The sequence below is a fragment of the Danio rerio genome, chromosome 9 (genome assembly GCF_049306965.1).
Source record: "Danio rerio strain Tuebingen ecotype United States chromosome 9, GRCz12tu, whole genome shotgun sequence".
Lineage (NCBI taxonomy): Eukaryota > Metazoa > Chordata > Actinopteri > Cypriniformes > Danionidae > Danio > Danio rerio.
This window is the reverse complement of record NC_133184.1, coordinates 13,312,879-13,331,064: the sequence shown is the minus strand read 5'-3', so window position 1 is coordinate 13,331,064 and position 18,186 is coordinate 13,312,879. Positions and strand designations below refer to the sequence as shown.

The following is an 18,186-nucleotide window of genomic DNA, read 5'->3' as shown; positions in this document are numbered from 1 at the left end:
ACTTGAGGTTCAAATAAACATAACAGAATGCTTTCTGAAGGACAATAGTACACAGAAAAGTTTTTAACCCAAGCTCATTCTGAAAACGTACCCCTATATACATTTGTGAGGCGCGGCAAATATGTCCCAGGAGCTACGTTTTTGATGCAGTTTTTGTTTTCACGAATCCACCAGAGGCTGCTGTGTACTGGCATTTTCATGTAAATCCATCAGAGCCCGCTGTGTACTGCTGTTCACGTGTAAATCCACCAGAGGCCTTTGTTGACTGACTGACTCCTCCTTCCCTCAACCCAACCGACAGTTTTAAAAAGCAATCCAGAAAAAGAAAATCCCTCGCTTGATTTTTACCATATTTTTATATTTCACCACATTTTCACCCTGTTATTTACTTGTTTATTTACATTTTTTGTGTCTGTTTTTGTCCTTCCTGCTTTCTGAAACCGTTCCTCACCAGACTTGAACCCCGTCATTGTGGTCAATTTCTCTCAGCACCGCCGACATACATTGCGAGCTAACTGGACAAATTAGTAACAGCGGGACAGCCGTCCACATGAAGGTAAGAGGTCAGCTGGTAAGCGCAAAAAGGACTGATGTCATACCGCCCCATTGTGCTCGCTCTAAAAATGAAATGCAGCCATACGTACTTCTGGCTACATAATTTGCGATCTCCACAAATTTATATAGGACTACGTTTTCAGAATGAGCCTGTGTTGAAAGTTTTTACTCTTATTTTTGATTAAGAAATAGCAGCCACAATCTAACTAAACCCACAACTTTTGAATAATAAAATACAAATAGACCCAAGCTAATGGGTGCTGGAGGAAATGGCTCTGCTATAGATGTAATAATTGAATCCACGAAAGAAAAAAGTAGAAGACAAATAACAGTGGTGAGTGTTCCTGTGCTGAGCTGAGAGCAGGTGAGAAAGAGCTCACCTGTGATTGGCTGAAAGCAGCATGGTTGCCATTGAAGGGAGATTTGCGTTCCTTGTCGCGATGGTGACGACTGCTGTGTTTACTGCGCTGGAGCTGCTGCCTCAGCTTCACAATCTGAAACATGCAGAGAAAGACTGTCAGGACACACATTATTCCTCACTTCAAGTCAACTTTCAAAGATAAAAACAGCACAAGATTTTAAAAATGTACATTCAGATGGTCATTATTTCAAAATAAACCTCTTTGTAGTGATAACAAAGAGATTACAGTATGATAATTACTGTACGTTACGTCTTATTGAATGCTAGCAGTGGATGAGTCAGAGTCCAGGGTCAGATGGGATTGTTGATTGTCTTTTTGGCATTACATTCCACACACACACAAATAACCACCCCAACCTTCTCTTCACCCCAAACACATCCTTTTAAAAACATTTATGATCGATATTCTTTCCCTTATAAACATCAAGGTCTGTTGGACACACTTTTAGCTTAGCTTATCTTAGCTTAGCATAAATGATTGAATTAGATTAGACCATCAACATCTCGCAAAAAAAAATGTTTCGATAAATCTCAAATATGAATGGATTGTACACCCTAAACAAAAAAGACTGCTATCATTTTACTCTTCACTTGTTACAAACATTTCTGTGTTTTTCTATTGCACAAAGGAAGATAGTCTAAAGAAAGCTGAAAACCTGTAACCATTGACTTCCATAGTATCTGTTTTTCCTACTATGGATGTCAATGGTTACAGGTTTTCAGCTTTGTTTAGAATATCATCTTTTGTGTTCAACAGAAGTAAGACACTCATAAAGGTTTAAAACCACTGCAGGGCCAGTAAATGATGACAGAACGTTTAGTTTAGAGTCAATTGTCCTTTACAAGCTTGACTCTTCTGTATATAGTGCAGACAGAAAATAAAATAAAAATATTTGATCAATTTTCTTGGTGATATGGATATGAACTTTCCTCTCATTCAAGCGTAAAAATCAATGAACTTCTGCTGCTGTACCATGGCGGGAGCAGATAATACGCAACAGTGCTGCGTACCTGTACCTGCTGCAGCCATGGTATGACAAAAAAGTGCTAATGGTCTAATCAGATTCAATGATTTATGCTAAGCTATGCTAAAGTAGAAGTTGATTAATATAGAGCAATTTAATTGTACAATTAAATTTTTCCAGTAATTAAAATAACAAAATCTATATTTTTCTTTATGTGGTTAAGGGTTTTACATGGTTTTTACTCTTAATGGGCATGTTTCAGTGCATTCTGGGTTACCATCTTGTCTATGCTGGAATAGGCAGTTCACCTATAATAAACAATAGAAGCCTTTGCTTTGTTTCACTTGAAACAGATCTCATAACACGAGGGGCCTCCGATTAGACACAGCCATGGCAAATGGTCCTGAACTTTGAGTTTGAACGCATGAGTTTCCTGATGTGTATTGTGGGTGCAAACTCACCAAGAGGGAGCTTAATTCTCTATAATTGAATTATGGAGTATAAATAAGTAGGATTACATTTGTGTGTAAGATTCATTCATTCATTTTCTTTTCAGGTTAGTCGCTTTATTAATCTGGGGTCACCACAGCGGAATGAACCGCCAACTTATCCATGTTTTACACAGAGGATGCCCTTCCAGCTGCAACCTAGTTCTAGAAAACTTTCATACGCTCTCACATTTACACACATTACGGCCAATTAAGTTTATTCAATTCACCTATACCCCACTGTGGTGGACTGTGGGGGAAACCGGAGCACCCTGACGAAACCAGGCTCAAACCAGGCATGGAACAATAACCGTTTTCAATTTATACTGTGGTTTGAAAAAGTCAAGGTTTTAAAACTGACAAAATGTTCTGTAATACCGTTCCTAAGTTATGTGTAAGATTTTTTTTATTTGTGTTTTTTAGGGCAAAAGTATCTTTAGTAGAAAAAATGTACAAAGATGCCATTTTTAATTGTAAAGAAATCTGAATATTTAAAACTACAGACGATAGCAGAAGTCAGTGATTTATATTAATTATTTAGCCCGACATGTTTACTGTTCCAGAATATTATAAATGTTTCTCAAAATAAAATATATTGTGTTCAAAGGGGAAAAAAAGTTTTAGTTTTTTCAGTGTGTCCACAGTGTTTTAAAAAAATCTTAATGTCTCAATTTCAAAAACTAAATTTAAAGCCCTTAAAAAGTATTAAATTTACTGAAATATGCTGTTGTGGGTCTTAAATACTTTTAAATAGGTCTTTCACTAATTGTCCATGTAAAGCTATGGCCAAACTGTAAAACCAACTTTTAATTTTAATCGGGCAAATAAAAAAAAAATTATTAGTGTTTTGCCAAGTGAAAGTCTGAAATTTCATTCATAAAGGTCTTAAAAGGTCTTTAATTTGATGTGATGAAACCTGCAGAAGCCCTGTTTTTACCCACAGATTTAAAAAGAATATATTATAGAGCAGTAATCATAATACCATGATACAGTGAAACCGTGGTATTTTTATCCAAAGTAATCATACAGTCAGAATCTTATACCGGCCCATGCCTAGCTCAAATTAGCAACCTTCTTGTTGTGATGCGATCGTACTAATCACTGAGCCACCGTGTCGCCATTTTGGTAAGATCATAATCAAAAATATTGGCTTATGAAAGATTTTGAAATTAAAGAGCGTCATTATGTGAAAAGAATCTTGCAGGTAAAGATTGTTGTGAATTGAGTCAGATCTGATTGCCTTTTGTGTGAAATAAACACAATAATGTTGTAAATAATCAGATTCTTCACAGATCAAGTGTTTTGATTCATTACACCTCCATGCATCATCAAAATCCGTGAATGTTCATTTTGTTTTCCATTTGTCTTAAAGTGCTTGTAGTTGATTTGCATTTTATGAATCATCAAAGTGGTTTCAGCTTACAATATTATTTAATGTTCAACTGGAAAAAACACAAAAGTTACCAACAACTTGAATAGCCAAACATGAACAAACTAACAGGAAAACCTCAGAGCAATGAAGCAATATTTCTTAACTGAACAAATCTGTGTTTTTGAACAAGTTGTTCAAATTAAAGTCTCAGTTACACTCGAGGCGGTCACTTGTGCTTTAGAAATAGGCTATTACCAATGAAATGTTACATAACTATGTAATCTTTATTAACCACAGCTACAGTGGATGAAATCCTTTAGTCTTTTTTGTCCTCAACTCTAAGTCTTCTCACTCTCAGCTAAATATCACATTTCCTGACTTTCACTGACTAAAATGTTGCATTTCCATGACCTGTAATAAACAGAAAAAACAGGTAGCTGCTGTGCTTTGTATAATAATAAAGTGTATATCAAAAAATATGACCACATCACACCAGTCTTACGCTCTTTGACTGGTTGCCTGTGCACCATAACTTTTAAAATTCTTCTCCTGATGTTTAAATCACTAAATGGCCTGACTCCTTCCAACCTGTCAGACCTGTTGACTGAACATCAGCCTGGTCGGTCTCTTCGGTCATCTAACCAGAGACTGTTATACATCCCAAAGTTGAGGCTGAAATGCAGGGATGGCCGGGCTTTCGCAGTAGCTGGTCCTACCTTGTGGAATGCTCTGCCCCTCTGTATTAGGCCTATATCATCTCTGTCTGTTTTTAAATGTAGGCTGAAAGCTTACCTTTTTGATATGGCATTTTTTGAGCTATAATAACTATCAATGAGAATTGTTTGTTTTAGCTATAATTGTATAGCTTTTTCTTTGTGATTTGTATTGTTCACATTACACATTGGTCAACCTTTGGTTGTGTTCAATAGTGCTATATAAATAAATTTGACATTGACATTGGTTGTTGCCTGAATATAACTTTACAGGACATTAAAAGAAATACAAGAACGACAATGGATACTGTATTTTACTCACTGTTTGCGTGACTCAAATACAGCTCAATAGTAGTTTTACAAGCCTTACATCAGGTTGAAGCCAAAGCTCCTAAAATTGATATCATTCCGACATGTTGGCCTTAGGTTTTGCTTACACGGCAACAAAAAACATAAAGGTTTTTCTCTTGGGTTTAAAAAATACTTCACGTCACACGCTTTAAAAGAATCCGTTTTTACACCTCTGAGAAAATGACCAAATATGCTGAATGAGGTATGGCAGGTCAGTTTTTGATGCTGTCACCTTTAAGTAAACAATATCTGTTTAAGGATGTGATGAAGTGCTGTTGCAAGCTTGGCGCTGTAGAATCTGCTGTTAGTAAGAAGCGTCTCCGCTGTTGGTTGAAATGTGAAGTAAACCCACACTTGAGCAACAGCACTACCACATACTCCACAATTGTTGTGGGTTTGTTCGCACTTGCCTTTAATCTACATTTCCCTAAACATGGAAACATCAAAACAGCATTTTAAAAATGTTTCCCTTTGTGTCCTGTTTTCATATTTATGCATTTTCAATTAAAAAAAGCACCATTGTGAAGGATTCAGTCCATTGTTTTAAATGCGGTAAAAAAAACTATCTTGATAATATGGCTGGATTCATCTACTTCTGTTGATTTCTATTGAAAACTCTACCTACAGCACATGATTAGTTTGGAATATAACACAGCCAAAATAATGAAGCCAGTGAAGGCTGATTTATACTTCTGCGTCAAGCGCACATGTATGCTCTGGCACAGCCTGCGCACGGTCGCAAAGCCCTCGCCAAGGCTGATGCCGACGTTGATGCGCACCTCGCAAAAAATGAAACCACACGTCGCAACAACGTGTAGCGCAAGCTGTGATTGGTTGGCTTGGTAGCTGTGGGCGGTGCTAAGAGGTGCTGGCCAGAAGGAGCGAGTGTTTACAAGTGTTGAGCACCGTGAAGGAGCTCTAGATGAATACATTAGTTACGTGTTTATCTTTATGATTAAAATTGTTATACGTCCGCTGGTTCCTGCCTCTGAATGAGCAAGTTTTAGCTACTTGTAGCATTCAGAAAAAACACAATAACTGCGAAGAAACCTAACACAGAGAAACATAAACACCTACTGCCAGCTAGCGTTTTGGAAGTGTTATTGCAGAGCAACACAAACGGTAGCAAAAGTACAAATGCACGGCTATGGCAAGCACTCTGGGTCACACCGATTACTTGATGCAGAAGTATAAATCTTTATCTGACATGTTTAATCCTGATTTTGTACCTATTCTTGCAGTATTACGGTTTTATTAGTTTAGAATTTAAAATGTTCAATAAAAAATAATTTTAAAAATGCTATTATCATTTAAATGAACAGGTAAAATGCATTAAAAAGTTTTTGACTGAAAAAATTGTTGAGTTAACCTAAAAAAATTGTTCCTTAATTAACAGGTAAAGTCTAGTGACTGCATTTAACTTTAATGACTGCCAGTTCAGTTGTTCAGTGGATAGCACTGTCGCCTCAAAATAAGAAGGTCGATGGTTCAAGTCCCGGCTGGGTCAGTTGGCATTTCTATGTAAAGTTTGCATGTTCTGCCCCTGTTGGTGTGGGTTTCCTCTGGGTCAAAAAGACATGCGTTATAGGTGAATTGACTAAACTGAATTGGCCTTTAGTGTATGAATGAGTGTGGATGTGAGTTTCCCAGTGCTGGGTTGCGACTGGAAGGGCATCTGCTGCATAAAACATATGCTGAAGGTAAGACAATATCGCAGAAATTCTATGACCCGTGGGAACCCTGCTCTCCATAAACCTGCTCTGGGTGAGCAGCACACTCAGATCTGCCCACAGCATGTGTGAGTCCACATGCGACTTGCTGACTGTATAGAAAATGATTAACTGTGAAGCGGAGCACCAGAACACACATTAGAGTTTAGAGTCGATTGAGTGTTGAGCGATGGCAGTTGAGATAACAGGTGGCAGGAAGATAAAGCATGCCCTGATACCTGCGAGAGCCTGACGCTCAAGGGGCACAGCGAGACACACAAAGGGAAGGAAGGAAGGTTGCTCACACAAACAGGAGGAAGGGAGGGTGTAATGCGAGGTGACACTGCTTTACTAGAGCCTGCCAATAATATGATAATGACACAGCCTCAATCTTCCCTTCCCCATCACCCACAACAGCCTGTTGCTGCCCCGTCTCCTCGTCCACAATCTCACACGAGGGGGAAAGAAAGACAACGAGGGGGTCCAGCCCCGGCCCTGCTCCACGCTGAATGGAACAAAGCCCGGGGGAGGAGAGGAGATCAGGCTCTAAACGCGTCCTGACCTCTTTTAGCTGGTCAGTGCTGCCGCAGGAGGCTGAGCGCTTGTGACAGCCTCTCTTCTTCTCTCCGCATTCATCAGCCCAGGCGCTGGGGGTCTGTGGGAGACACACACACATGAGACCGTCAGACATGAGACAACAACAACAATGCAGTTTGATCATCACGACTGATGGGGGTCTTTCGGCCCTCAGCCAAAATAAACACTCGGCAAGAACCAAATTAGGGGTTAACTTTCCGTTTAGCAGGATGGTAACTTTATTGGAAACTGCAACAATTGCTGGTGTAAACAGAACAGAAGTGATTCAAATCATCAGATGTTTATTAAAGAGGCAGTAAAAAAAATTAAATTCTGTTATCTCTCATTACAGAATCTTCACTTGTTTAAAACATATTCCAGTTTCTTCTGTTGAAAACAAATTAATTTTAAAAAGGGCTGGATGATGGGACATCCGTATCTTTTCCTTCTGTGGAAGTTTATAGGCTCCAGAAACCAGCATTCTTCAAAATATCTTCTTTTCTGTTCAACAGAAGAAAGAAGCTCATAAAGGCTTAAAACCACACGAGGGAGAGTAAATAAGGAGATCGTTTTAATTTCTGAGCGAACTTTCACTTTCAGGATGTTTTGTGTTTTCTGGATACATTCTAGGTATACATTCCAAAAGTCTTGTCGCCTATCCAAGTTTTGAGAACAACAAATAATAACTTGATTTCTAGTTGATCATTTTTTATCAGAAGTGGTTTATATGAAAGACAAAGGCCTCTAGATTACACCTATTTTACTAAAATAAAATATGATCATGCCTTGATTTTTAATGATTTAATTAGGACAGTAAGGTCTGACATTGCTTAGACAAAAGAAGTAATGTACAGTATAAAATATAAAGTCATGATGCAGTGGATAAAGAATTAATATTGTGTATGACTCTCATGATCTTGGACGGCTGCATTCGTACATCTCTGCAGTGACTCAAATAATTTATTAATAAAGTCATTTGGAATGGCAAAGAAAGCGTTCTTGCAGGACTCCCAGAGTTCATCACGATTCTTTGGATTCATCTTCAATGCATCCTCCTTCATCTTACCCCAAATATGCTCAATAATGTTCATGTCTGGTGACTGTGCTAGCCAATCCTGGAGCACCCACCTTCTTTTTCCTTCTTCGCTTTCAGGAACTTTGATGTAGAGGCTGAAGTATGAAATGGAGCGCTATCCTGCGGAAGAATTTGCCCTCTCCTGTGGTTTGTAATGTAATGGGCAGCACAAATGTCTTGATACCTCAGGCTGTCGATATTACCATCGATCTCTCGCATACCTCTATACTAAATGTAAACCCAAACCATGATTTTTTCTTCACCAAACTTGACTGATTTCTCTGAGAATCTTGGGTCCATGTGATATCCAGTAGGTCACAGTATTTGTGATGATTGGGATACAGTTGAAGTGAAGTTATTATTTGTTGCTCTTACAACTGGGATTGATGACAAAACTTTTGTAAGTTAGTGTATTTATTTTTGGTTTAATTTAGCCCACAAATAAACAAAAAAGCAGGATCTAAAAAAAATAAATAAATAAAAATAAACAGGATCCAATAATGTTTCATAAGCAAGTTTGCATACTATCATGCATATGATATGAAAATGAAGTCACTAAAACAGGGACATATACATAGAAATGTGAATAAATACCCAAATACACAAATATTAAGGTTAAAGACAATACCCGCTTTGTTGTTTGCATTAACTGTAAAGAAATTATGATAAACATATACAAAATGAAGAATATTAAATATACAGTAAGTGAAGTGTCTACTAATAACTTTTGGAAAAGTTAAATGTTTAAAATATGATAGGGGAATAAATATTCTGGTCTGTACTTTTTCAAATACAGTATAGGCAAAAGAATAAATCATCAAATAATAAATAATAATAAAATGCTTGAAAATGTTAATAAACTAAAAACATTTGTGAACTAATGGAAAAAACCTGAGTGATTTGAAATATAACAATTTAAATGAAAATGAATTAAAACACTAAAAAGCTATAGGTAGGTTACTTTACTTTAACCCCACTGTAACTTGGAGTAATTTGTACACAGTTCATATACTTGACGATTTTAAAGCAAGGGGTTTACTCACTTTTTAAGTCAACTAATCTATCACTTTTTTAGTTTAATCTATTCAACTAATAAATTTTGTTTATTCTGTGATCCTTAAATTGTCATCTAAAGATTCTAGTTTGACTGATTGTTGCACAGACTTACATTTTAGTTGGTGTCTTCTGTAAATGTGCAATTTTATGCTGTTAGAAGACTAGAAAAAAAGATCACAATGCCCCTCATGTTTTATGACCATATCAATGGGCTGTTTAGCCTGCCCTTTAAATTCATTCATGCACACAGTCACTAAAAGACCCCTGACAGGAGAGATCACCCCATACACGCACATACATACAAACACACACAGACACACACACATAAGAAAAAGTGGGAGCTGGGTGAATCTAAATTAGGATTTCATCCAGCAAACAAACCGCTTAATGCTCATCTTTATTTGAACTTAGTTCTTGCTGTACTTTGTGAACTTCCTTCCTAAATGCAAAAATACAGCTGCTGTTGCCAAAGACAAGCAAGGAGAAGCGTGCAGGGCGTAGAGTCGAGTGTCTTTTGCTCAACACAACAGTATGATAACCGCAAACACTCCAGCCTGAGAAAAGAGACTGTACACACACACACACACACTTATTTTGACTGAACTCAGAATGCACATGCACTGTAAGAAATATCTGTTAATTTACAGTTTCTGTATTTTGTGTTTTCCGTTTATTTACGGTTGTAATTTGCATCATGGGAGCTTGATCTCTGCTCTGTCGACTTTTAATATTGTTTTAATGTTAATGTTTAATGTCTAATGTCAACTCTACAGTTTAATAAAGTGACGTTTATTGACATTTTAGTCGTTTGAAACCCTACAATGTATACAAAATAATATCTAGAGAGAAATAGGTCTGTGAAATAACAGAAAATGAACTGGCAGTTTATTACAAGGTTTTTAAATCTTAAAAAACTCTCAGAAATAAAGGTATGCAAGCTGTCACTGGGGTGGTACCTTTTTAAAAGGTACACTTTTGTACTTAAATGGTCTATATCGGTACCTCAAAAGTATATAATAGTACCAAAATTTTAAGAGGAACACTATTGTACTTTTTAGGTACTAATACGAACCCTTGAGGTATTATTATGGACTTTTTAGGTACATATTTGTACCTTTTGAAAAAGTACCACCCCAGTGACACCTCGCGTTCTTTTATTTCTGAAAGTGTATACAACACCAACCCACACAATATATCACATTAAACTAATGAAAATGTTAAAAAACGTCCCTTTTTTTAATTTTCAGAGTTAAAAGTTGTGGGATGGAAGATCAAGCTTCCAATATTGCAATTCAAAAGCATAAATAAATGGTAGAAAATAAAAATATGAATCCCAAAAATGCTAAAAACTGCTAATTTGCTAATAGTTTTTACAGTGTAGGTCAAAGATGATGGGCCCTATCATACACCCTGCGCAATGTGGCGCAAGGCGCGGCGCAATACGTGTTTGCTAGTTTCAGCTTGGCGCAAGAGTCGTTTTGAGGCGTTGCGCTACGCTCTTTAAATAGCAAATGCATTTGTGCTCATATGTGCGCCCATAGGCATTCTGGTCTAAAAAGGAAGGCGTTCTGATGCGCATTGCTGGTGTGTTGCTATTTTGAGAAACTATAATAGATTTTTCATTAGACCAAAACAAACCCGGTCTAAACTCCAGCGCAGAGTTGCGCCTCGCTTACACACTGCTTAATAGCCTATACACATGATGTAGAGCAATACGCAAATATCTTTACTTATGAAAAAATTTTAATATTAATGATAGGCCTATATTTAGGATATATATATATATATAAATATAAAGGATTAAAATATTACAAAAATATTATTTTCTAGCCTACATAAATATGAAAAATCACTGCTTTTATGTCTTCTTCATCTCTGGAGGCTTTTTCAGTTCATTCATAACAATTTGTTTTTGTATAATGTTATTATTATTAGCAGTATTATTTATTATATACATATTTATATTTGTTTTAATAAAAACAAGCTTAGATTTGCCCACCTGCAGGTTTTAGACCACATGGGGCACAGCATGTGTTTTAGGATATAACTCAGGTTTTTGGGCACACTTCGATATTATTGTTCATTGATTAGTTTGCTGGAGATTAGAACTGAATTTAGAAATAGTTTTGAAACAAATCTTTGCTCTTAACAAACTAAATTAATTATTTATAGGCTAATTGATGTCTGTGTGTAAAGGTTTCCCTATCCAAGAGCGAAAGTGAAAGTAGATCATTTATCTCTCATTCTTGCGCAGTAGATGCTCTGTTTAACAGTTTTCTGTAAAAAAAAAAAAAAAAAAAAACTGTTAACTGTTTGCTTGTGAAATGCTCAGTTTTTCCACTTCCACTTACTTTACGTCCTGTAAATAGCAAATGTGCTTATGGCGATGCAACTGGCTCTTAAAGGGAATGGGAGATGAGACTCCGATTGGTTTATTCTTAAAACACACCTATAACTCATTAAGAAAATAAACTCAACCCTTTTAGACCATGCGCCACGGCGCAAAGCGGATTTTCCCGTCCTTAAATTAGCAAATATGGATTCTGACATGTCCTGAAAGCGTTTGCGCCCTGCGCCTTCCGTTTTGCGCATGGACCCTCAAAATAGAGCCTGAGATGTCAAAGACGATATAAATAATCCGTTTTGCCTATATTTTCAAGCATCCCAATTTAGGGGAAAAAATATTGCGACATTAGATTTTCTGATATGTTTTGTAGCGAATCAAACCACGGCTGAAGACGAAAAAAGATAACATTGCTGATGTGGTCATTGAAGAAGCATCTTAGATCTCTAATAGGAACTATATCCATATGCAACAAAAATATCCTATGGTAAACTGGACACATTATGCAATAAATTTTGCACAAAACTTTGTGCTACACTATTTTCTATATTAATTTAGCAAAACCTAACCACTTTGAGTAATTCAATAATCAGGATTCACTTTTATAATTCACCAGCCTCTGCATTGGCTTATGGTAATTTTTCAAATGGAATGATAACTCTGCAGTCTGCGTTCATTCACTAAACTGTATTCACTTGTGGTAGTTCATCATCATTCACATAGCACAATGCTATACTTTTATTATTTGCATACCATATTCTGTGCCTTGTAATATTATTTTCATACTGGCAACTGTAGTATATCATATGTATTCAAACAGTACAGAAAATGTGTTCTGTTTACAATAAACATACATACTAATCAAATAAGTAGATGCAGTATGGGTTTAAAGGTCAATCTCATCCAAAAGAGCTGTAAAACTAAGTCACAGGGAACCTGTTTTAGACACCCTAATAAGCCTGATAGTAGAAAACATGAACATTCCTTAAATGTGTGCGTCAAACCTTGCCAAATGTTTTCATTCTGTCAAAGAAAGTACTTTGTAGTGACTAACACACAAGCAGAAAACACTTCAGTTGCATTAATCAGTAGTCCACGTCAGCCTAGTGTTATGGGAATAATTCAGCTGTGAGAATGTACACATGGCCTTACTTATCATGCACTCCAATCATCTACTGGTGCATAATCACAGACAGTATGAGTACAAATACAAATGCTTATGAGCATTGAACATTATGGCCGCATGAAAAAAATCTAATTGTTATTTGTTTTCTGATAAAAATCAAGACAAAACAAGGTGATTGTACTGCTGCAATAATTGACCAAAATGTAATTAGAAGTTACATAAAAACTTGCTAAAACCAAGTTTATGATTTAATCTTGAATTCAATTTGCATCATTCGCCACCTACGGGCATCTTGATGTAAATCCTATAACAGGGCTCGAAATTGCGACCATTTTGGTCACATATGTGCCCGAAGTTTTATCTATGCGACCTCAAAATATATTTGGGAGCATTTCTGCGATTGCTTAAAATTGTTGTGTGCAACCAGTTTTTACTGTAAAATGTTCACCACATGCGCGGTCTCGGGAGACATTCAAGCAGAATGCATCTCTAAGCTCTTTGTCTGCACTTGAAACGCAAAACGCAGTGCTCAGGAATGGTTTAAAACAGTTGTCATGTCCACTTGCTGCAGTAAACAAAGCCAAGTCCGTAATGCTTGCCCCGCCTTCGCGTTCTTCTTATTGGCCCACCACTCCTCTAGCACTGAACGGGAATGATTGGTTAATATCAGCTGTCAAGCACTCAGTCAATGCCTTCTGGCTTGGGATGAAAGAGGGCTACTACCGCGAAAAATTGTACTACTAAGCGCTGAAGATGAGAATGAAGATAACACTGACTGATTTTTTTTTTTTAAAAACATGGCATCTAAAGTTATAAATAATGACACATCTTTGTAGTGATCATGTGCTGAATGTTAATCCACCATCTAAACTTTTCCAAGAGTGGATAAAAGACTTCCATTGGCTTCAAGTCTGCTATGAAAAGTCAGTGGGATGAAATTTTCAGGTAACTGTTTGCCAGATCTAGCACGAGACCTTCAGTTTAATTCTTCATGTAATCGCCAGATGCTTTCCGCCGTGCAAGGGGCAGCTATATGTAAAATTTAACACCACATACACCATCGCAAACGGGCTTACACTGAATAAACTAATAACGCTACTCATAAAAAGACAGGTATGGCTATTAACATGACGTATGTATATAATAAGGTACAGTATATGTCAAAAGCATCAGTACAATATCAGACACCACCCATGAGAACAGCAGAGTTATATCGTTAACAGATTCATGTTAAGCAGTGTGTGCAGGGCCGGTGAGCGGTCCGTGTATCTTTTGCTCACTCAGTTATGTTATAAAATGTATTTTCTTGTGATAACGGGATTTCTTTGAGACATATTTTCCTTACGCTTGCATATATATATATATATATATATATATATATATATATATATATATATATATATATATATATATATATATATATATATATATATATATTTTTTTTTTTTTTTTTTCCTGCTTGTTAGTTTGATTAGTGTTGATTTCAAATACTATAAATATGTTTGTATAACACTTGTAGTAACGGTGCTTATAATTGGTGGGTGCGACAAAATTTTTATAGTTAGGAGCACCGGTGCTACCAAGCGAAAAGTTCAATTTCGAGCCCATAATGGTAATTTCAGTGAAAGACTGTAACTATGGGTTTTTAATTCACGGCCGTACTTTAGCACATATTCATTCATACATTCATTCATTTTCCTTTGGTTTAGTCCCTGATTAATCATGCGTCACCAGTGAAATGAACCCGCCAACTATTCAGTATATGTTTTTGTGGGTTTTTGAAAATTACCTTTCAGGTATTGTGTAACAGAACTCTAAATAGTGAAATATCCAGCTAAGGCTTAAATCTGAAAGTGGACAGTTTTTAAAATTATTGATTCATCTAAAAAAGAGTCGACTCAGTGGTTAGAATGAATCGTTTTCATAACGAGTCTTTAGCCATTTCAGCATGATGTGGCTACGAAACATAAGCCCTGCTCAATTGTTGCGCGCACAAACCCCGGAAAATTTAAACCTGTGGCCCCGCCCACTAACACAGCAGCAAAGACAAACAGATCCTGAAGTCATCATGAGTCACGAAGACGATATGCTTACCTGGATATTATTGGAAGTGTGAGGGAAATGGGCGATTCATTCGTTTGTTAAAGAAAGGTTTAGAAAAGACTACTGAAGTATGAGACTTGTGAGAAAAATGGACAGACCAGGAAAAAAATGGACCAGGGGTGCGTGCAAAATAAGGCCAGTTTATTAGGCACAAAAGCAGCCTGTTGCAGCTGAGGAGGAGCACTGGTGCGCTACAACCCCCTGGCTGGGGATGTGATTGTTGGGCAAAGCAGAGTACAGGTAAGCCCTGGGAACATAACTTTTTACGCAAGAGGTGCCACAGCAATGATTGCAAATAGAAATGATCTAAGTTACAGCTGAGAAGGAACAAAAGCTGTGTAGCTGAAATTAGCTGTGTAATAAGCAGGATAAAGTACATCCATGATGGTTGTTTTTGCAGAATAAAGCCCTTCAGACTTATACAACAGCTCTCCGCTTTACATCGGATAAGTCTGTTGGGCTTTATTCTGCGATAACAACCTCCTGGATAAATTTTATTACTAAATAATTGAATATCGTTGTATGTCTATTGCAAATGCTCCAGAGGGCATAATAACACTCACACAGACACACACGATGAAGCAAACATTTGTTTGTTAAAACGCTGGATCAGAGCTTGTCTATGTCCCTCCCGCTGGGCAAATGCAGACTCCCACTGTCGTTAACAGCACGACACCAGAGATTCAGCCTGTGGGTTTACACCATAAACAACTCCAGATCGTTCTACACCCAATACACTCAACATGCCTGCGCTAGCAAGTTCACAAACTTTCACTCAGAACGGCGTATGGGAATTTATTACTGGACAGCGAAGGCCTTATTTAGATATCTGGCAGCGTTGAGGAGTGATCTTATGGTGAGGAGGTATGGAAAAGCAATCTTTCCCTCAGCCCTCTCTCAGCCACTCAAAGCTGTGAGCCAAAACTGCGCAACGCGGTACAGAAATAATAAAAACTCTTTTGCACTGGAAACAGCCGGAGGCACTAGCTGTCAAAACACAACAAGTCAAAAGTGCTTTAACAAGGGAACATGCTCTTTTCCAGTGACGTGCGTTGGGATATTAAAGGGATAGTTCACCTAAAAATAACTAAAAGTTACCAAAAAACAGAGGAAAAGTTTTTTTCTTGTATTGAATACAAAAGAAGATATCCTTGAAGAATGTTGACAACATGTAACTATTGACTTCCTTAGTAGGAAAAACAAATACTACGGAAGCTAATGACCCCAGTTTTATATATATATATATATATATATATATATATATATATATATATATATATATATATATATATATATATATATATATATATATATATATATGTGTGTGTGTGTGTGTGTGTGTGTGTGTGTGTGTGTGAGTTTAACAAAAGAAAGGACAAGTAAACAAGTAAATGGTTTGTAAATGATGATACAATGTTCATTTTTGGGTGAATTTTTCCTTCAAATGCAAGCTCGCTTTAATCAAAAAATGTTTTCATGCAAACCAAAGGTTAACAGACCCATTCACACACTCATTGACACACTTTCCTTGGGCCTTGAACACAAATAACATTGTGGTTAAAGCAGTTGACTCCTCTTTTTCTGACTCTGTACTGCCTGAGGCTCTGTCTCTCTGTCTCTAGACACATAAAAGCCATACGTCCATATTCACACTCCCCTCAAACAAATACTTAACGTCAGCTGACAACACACACAAGTGTACATACATTCAAGACGGTGCGATTAAAGCCAAACCTTTGCTCTGACATGCTTGCAGGCAGTAGTACAAAAAAAAAGGCTTTCCAAATAAATGTTCCTGCACTACATCATGAATGACAGTATATAGCCTGTGCTACTGTCGTACTTCACAGCTGTTAAAATAATTTACTAAAACATTTGAACATATTATATCTGCTATGTTACTACTGCCACTGAGTTGCAGTTCTAACATATAAACTAAATGTTCGCTAGTTACTTTAATTTCAAGATCTGAGGTAAACTATCTGCTGGCACTTCAATATGAAAATAAATGTCATGTAAAATGGTAAACAAACTCACAGTGGTAACACTGAATAAAGCACAGGTGATCAAACCTGCAGGTGATCATTGTCATAGTAGTTTATGCTGTTGTTCAGCCATGACGTCGCAAAAACTACTAAACCACAAAAAGTCTGATAAACATGAAAAAGATGCCCTACATCATGTGTTGTTGTGTGCAGTGTTGTTGGGAAAAGTTACTTTTAAAAGTAATGCATTACAATATTGAGTTACTCCCCCTCCAAAATAACTAGTTACATCTTAGGGTAAGTAATGCATTAAGCTACTTTGGAGTTAGAGGAGGTTTACAACCAACAACGCATTGTATAACCTACACCTTCATTTACCTTTAAAAAATACATAAAATTGTTCGTGTCTTAATCTGATTCAGATGAAAATTCTTTACCGTATTCACTACAGCAAAATCAAACTGGCTAAAATCTACCCCAATATAGATGAAACATGCGATCGTTGCAACTCATGCAAGGCAGACCTAACCCATATGTTCTGGTCATGTGACAAACTGAGACAATTTTGGTCTTCAATATTTGAAATTTTAAACTCAGCCTTCAATTTAAGAATTCAACCAAATCCAGAAATGGCTATTTTTGGAGTAGCAAATAAGGACATCCATGTAGCCAAAGAGATAGAAAACGCCTTTGCCTTTGTAACATTAATAGCTAGAAGAAGAATTCTTATGGAGTGGAAATCACCAATGCCACCTGAACTGTCACTTTGGCTTAGTGATGTAATGCTATTTTTGAAAACAGAAAAAATTAAATATTTTCTCAGAGGATCAACCAAAACATTTTTCAAAACATGGGACCCTCAATAATTCATATTGAGACTTATGTACTCCTCCAACCATAAATTCCCAACCCCACCCCCACCCACCCTTTTTTTTTAATTGAATTTTTTATTGATTTATTTTTTGTAAATTAATTTTTATTTTATTTTCATTTTTATTAATATTAATATTTTTTATTTAATGCATTTCCTTTTCATAAAAAATTTCATCGTGTTAATTTGTTTCTTTTTCAAATTTATGTATGGTTCAAAAAAAAAAGAAAAAACGAAAATACCTTTGTAATTGAATACCTTTAATGTACTGTACCTTTTGTCAAAAACACAATAAAAAATACATAAAAAACAAACAAATTTAGGATAGTGTTATCTTCAGACAACTTCCTGACCCCAGAGCTATGCTGTATACAGAATATTGACCGCGTACAGCAATTTGTTTGCTACTTTTCTACTACTTGTCTTGAGTAAAATCACCCTCCATTGAGACAATCCCCTTTTCCTTTTCTTTAATG

General features: G+C 36.6%; 1 protein-coding gene across 2 annotated transcripts in view; it reads right to left on the bottom strand.

The window, feature by feature from the left end:
• fam117bb (family with sequence similarity 117 member Bb) overlaps positions 1-18,186 on the bottom strand; it is a 93,793-nt gene that overhangs the window by 28,865 nt on the left and 46,742 nt on the right. For both annotated transcript variants that reach the window (XM_068223260.2, NM_001128362.1), the window contains exons 3-4: positions 7,137-7,229; positions 936-1,049 (exon numbers count right to left, since the gene is read on the bottom strand). In XM_068223260.2, the coding sequence (XP_068079361.1) occupies positions 936-1,049; positions 7,137-7,229 (207 nt within the window). The remainder of the gene's footprint in view (positions 1-935; positions 1,050-7,136; positions 7,230-18,186) is intronic.